We start from the raw sequence: 4861 nt of genomic DNA, 5'->3' as shown, positions 1-4861 counted from the left end.
GATAAATACATAGATACATATATAGATAGCCTAGATAGATAGATGGATAGACATATAGATAGATAGAGATAGACAGAATAGATAGATATATAGACCGATATAGATATAGACCGAGAGATAGGGAGACAGACAGTTAGCATAGCATAGCGAGTTAGGTAGGTGGGTAGGTAGGTGTAGCATAGCGAGTTAGGTAGGTGGGTAGGTAGGTGTAGCTTTAGAATGGTGTACAACTGTGTTTGTGCTGGGTGTAATAATTCTAGCAGAACAGGACACAGGGTCCATGCCTTTCCGAAGGACAAGGCAACCCTCAGACAGTGGGTACAGTTTGTCCGCGTTAGACGGGCAGATTTTTCTATTCCCTCGGTCACTAAGAACTCCAAGGTCTGCAGCGCTCATTTCACGGAGGAAGATTACGACCAAGGGGATATCAGGATGGTATCTCTCGGGTTAAAGAGGCTGGCACAGCTTATTCCGAACGCCGTGCCTTCTGTGCACACGCATCTCTCTGCCTGCCCTGCCCCGAGACCGAGAGGCACCAAGATCAGTGCCGCCAACCGCAAGCTGGCTATGGTAAGCCTCATGCTAATGTTTACAAGCTGTGCGTTAGCTAGCCCTGTGTATACTACATACCGTATTCCCTTTGACACCGCCTCCACTACCTTCATGACTCGTCATGATCAGTCTGACATTAGAAAAGAACATTTCGTGATTCATGAATATGAACCAAAACAAAATTGTCCTGAAGTAAATGTCCAAAAGCTTGTCATATCTAACTAGAAAGCGCCATGGCTAGTGTTTGGATCAGTGGCGCTCATCAAGCGACTTTCACAACAGTGTGTGTGTGTGTGTGTGTGTGTTCTATTGAGTTGATGGATTTAATTGCCCTTTTCCTGATGGAAAGTGACTATTACGGTCCTCTTTCATATGTATTTAGACGTGACTGTGTCGCTGACGCTAATTTATTTACGCAAGATGTTGAAAGATGCCTCACCGTGTGAGACCACGGACGGTGTCAATGCTGCTACGGTAGAGGACCCCTTGCCCTACTCCACTTGTGACACTGGGACACAATGTATTTTGAAGCCCCTTGGAAGGTCTCACGGTAAATCTTGTTATTTTTTTAGTGGTTGATATGCTGTCTAAAACATACGTTGCCAAATTATATGCATGCAGGAAATTTCTAAAATTTGCTAAAATTAATACATAACCTAGATCAAAACATAACCGCTTAGATTTGCCATGATTGTCATCTGTTTGGGTATGTTTATTGACTCTGCCACAGCTGTGCAAGTGAACCTGAAGCCCAAGATGGTCAGCATGGGGACACAAACTTTCACCCCCCTCACTAGTCCTGACCCAACGGATGGAGAAGATGATCTCTCTGTCATCAGTGATGCATCATGGGTACCAGGAGACCAGATGTCTGAGGAGGATGAGGAGGTGTTGTGTGAGGAGCCATCTCAAACTTGTGACCCCCACCAAAAGTGAGATAATTTAAAGCCAACATAGACCAACTTTGAATTTTCATTTTCGTGCATCTGTAGTTTGACTGACACCCCCCCCCCCCCCTCTTTTTTGTTGTAGTGGCATTGACAAATTCATTGTTTGCCAAGAGGAGCTCATGGCCCTGTTTGCCATCTGTCCGGCCTGTTGTGAGAAGTCAGATAGTAGAATCGTGCAGCAGGAAGGAACATTTGTTAAAATAGAGCAGGTAGGGTTTTGTTTACACTGCAGGCCATATCTGATTAGAAAATCAGAATATCTTACTAAAATCGAATAGCCCTGACTGTCTGCCCACATTGCTCATTGCAAGTGATCAGTGCATCCTCCTATCCACATTAGTTGCTATAACAGTCTAATATCTTGTGGATTTATAATGGCTAGCTTGGTTGGTGCTGACGTTGTTTCTTTTTCAAATTAGTCTTTCCAGTTAATTTACAATGTATGTACCAGGCTTGCTTTAGTCTGTGGGTTTATGATGCCATCATATTTGAGTGTTATACACTGCTTGTCATGTTTGTTTTTTTTCTAAATATCTAGGTCTGTGCATGTGGCTACCAGCGTTTCTGGCAAAACCAGCCGATCCTAAACAGGAATATGCCAACCTGTAACCTCCTTTTAAGCGGGGCCATCCATTTCTCTGGATGTTTGGCCACCCAGACATTACGGATGATGACCCTGTTTGGCCTTCAGTGCATCAGCGCAAGCACTTTCTTTCGCCATCAGCGCCGTTACACCATCCCCGTCATCATTCAGGCCTGGCAGAACGAGCAGGCCAAGAATTTTAGTGACCTCAAGGCAATGGATGGAGGCCTAGTTGTTGCTGGTGACTGCAGGTAAAGCAGAATTTGTTGATTCTATGCTAGCTGCCACTAAGGGACACAGCATTATTTTGATGTCTGGCACATTGGGAAAAGTATGTATCCATTGTTGGAACGTTTAAGCAGTTTTTGTTATTGCATTTCGATTAATACCATTTGTTCTAAACCAGGTCTGGGGAAGGCCTTGGATACAGCCTCAAAAGACAGACAGTGTGAACAACTACAGTTGTGGAGGCCAGCCATAGTAAACCACCTGTACTGGACTGCAGCCTCAACCCCTGATGGCAATCCAGCTGTGATGGAGGCCAAATGGAGAAGCTTGGTGAATCACATTCAGGACATCCACGACCATGACACCCCTGCCTTCTCCAGTTGCGCTCATGCCCCTCTGGAGGGGGATCAACGAGATAAAGAGTGGCTGGAACCAGGTACAGTACACAGTATGTGGCATTATGAATGCTCTACAGGGTTTCCATTTAAATCATTATTTCATACTCTGGGGATCTCATAACATTCTGTTTACTGTAAATATGTTTGCTATAATTCATATGCAGGACAATTTCATGTGTTTCCACTGGAGAAAAAATATCTGTCTATTTGTATGTCTGCTGTGTGTGTGCCTACCTATCTTGGTCTCTTGCAGGCTCAATGGCAGCAGTAAAACTGGAGGGTATCATCACAAGGACATCCTTACTGAAGGATGTTCGACAGCTGTCTCTGCAGCACCAGACTTACTCCCTTGAAGCCTTCCACTCCCTGATCCTGCACTTCGCACCCAAGCACACTGGGTTTTCATACCAGGGCATGTATAGCAGGTCAGTGCTGTCCAATGGAATAACAATGCCGTATTTGATCATACATACACCAGGTTTCGAAAGTGTTCTCAAATGTGTTATTCTGTAGGCTTCTCTTAGCGGCGCTGCATTACAACCATAATGCGAACAGAGAGACCGCACGAAGAAGCAATGGTTTGGAGAGGTATAGCGTGCGATATCCACGTTTCAGAAAAGGTGCCTGGGTAGTTGTGCCCATCAAAGAGAAGGCCTCATACGGTAGGCAGTGTCATGCAGTTCTATCATATTTTGACATTTGCGCACAAGACATCTGTGACATCGATCTTTATACAGTATTTTATCATTCTGCAGGTTATGCAACGTCATTAATCGAGGCTCTTCGGGAGAGCTACATGGATTCACCCAAGGCTCTTCAAGAGGTAAGCGCCAATTTGTCAGCCTGTCCACCCGCCCCCATCGCCAAATCCTTCGAACAAATTCCCAAGGAGGAGGCCGTCAGCCTCTATCTAGCCCAGCAGTCACGCTACAAAAAATTGAATTAGCATAGTTTTTTTCCCACACAGGCCAATCATTTAGTTGTGAGTATGTATATATGTATATAGTAAGTATATGTTATTTTATTTGGTGGTGGTTTTCTGTATGCGTGTATCTTTCTGTATCTTTGTGTGCTGCTTATTGCTTGGGTTTTTTGATTGTTCCAGGAAGTTTATTATAACCTTACATTTTAACCCCTTGCGCTGACCCTAACATCTGTCGACTAACATTATCGCTTGGTTATTTTTGGCTGTAACCCATTCATTCCTTTATCAGCATCACCATGGTTACCGCCTCACTGCATGTCGCATGTTTTGTTTTTATTGCTTGGGTTTTTTACTTAGTTGTGTGCACAAATCATTCCATTACAGCTCCATTTGCCCCATAATTCATAAAAAAAATTGTAAGAATCCGAAAGGGACCTCTGTGTGCGCTTTTCTCTTGGATCACTATGCGTCTGCTCTATGTGATATCATTGCATGTATGTGTCCGTGAGTGAGAGAATGTGCTGTGTGAGTGCTGACCCTCAGGTAAGACCACACTATTGCAAGATTATTTTATGTTGGTTTCTTTGTGCCTAACCCTTTTTTTCTTGATTTGTTTACTTTATCAGGCCTTTCAACCTGTCCCTTTTTTCAGTAATCGATCCCCATTACTTGGGACGACCTAATAAACTGTTTTTATATGAATTCACATGTTCTGTGTATTTTATAACATTTTAAAGGCGGTTGAGCGATCGCAACACAACTAGCATGAGTTAATTCTTGAACTGAAAAATAATTGTATTCATGTTGTACGTGCCAATATGTTTTTTATTCTTCATCCAAACGAGGCCATTGAAAGCCATGATAGGTCTGGTCACCACTCTGAAATTGTTGCCTGATGGCTGAAACCACAGGAGGGTAGAGGCTTCCTTATATGCAGGCCAAGAACTCCATAAGCCCATCGTATAGCCTGCCTGTATGCAGTGTACCGGTACTGCCTAGGGAAATAGGTTGGAAAATAAAAAAATGTCATGCATGTTTATTGTCTATGCAACACATCTCTAGTCGCCTATAACTGTTTAAGTTGGTTCATAGGACTCTATAAAAAGAATGCTAAAGTAACAAACAATTAACATACTCGTGCGTCCTGGCTTGAAGGGGACCATGATCCTGCTTGAAATGTGTGTACGCTATCTTAAGCACAAACGGATTCAGGCAGCATGCATCA

General features: G+C 43.5%; 1 protein-coding gene across 1 annotated transcript; it reads left to right on the top strand.

The window, feature by feature from the left end:
* Nucleotides 1-866: 866 nt before the first annotated feature.
* LOC132452706 (uncharacterized) lies at nucleotides 867-2373 on the top strand. Its single transcript, XM_060045448.1, has 4 exons — nucleotides 867-1102; nucleotides 1283-1484; nucleotides 1585-1711; nucleotides 2041-2373. Exons 1-4 carry the CDS (start codon nucleotides 925-927, stop codon nucleotides 2338-2340), a joined length of 807 nt encoding a protein of 268 aa, XP_059901431.1. The 5' UTR covers nucleotides 867-924; the 3' UTR covers nucleotides 2341-2373.
* The last annotated feature ends 2488 nt before the right edge of the window (nucleotides 2374-4861 follow it).

This window comes from Gadus macrocephalus, chromosome 23 (genome assembly GCF_031168955.1).
Source record: "Gadus macrocephalus chromosome 23, ASM3116895v1".
Lineage (NCBI taxonomy): Eukaryota > Metazoa > Chordata > Actinopteri > Gadiformes > Gadidae > Gadus > Gadus macrocephalus.
This window is presented reverse-complemented; position numbering and strand designations above follow the sequence as displayed.

What these genes read in the sequence shown, in the direction of transcription:
- LOC132452706 (XM_060045448.1), top strand. Translation starts at nt 925, where the DNA reads ATGTATTTAGACGTGACTGTGTCGCTGACGCTAATTTATTTACGCAAG. An exon ending in GCCCCTTGGAAGGTCTCACG is followed by an intron (nt 1,103 to 1,282) that starts GTAAATCTTGTT and finishes ACTCTGCCACAG; the next exon opens with CTGTGCAAGTGAACCTGAAG. An exon ending in ACTTGTGACCCCCACCAAAA is followed by an intron (nt 1,485 to 1,584) that starts GTGAGATAATTT and finishes TTTTTGTTGTAG; the next exon opens with TGGCATTGACAAATTCATTG.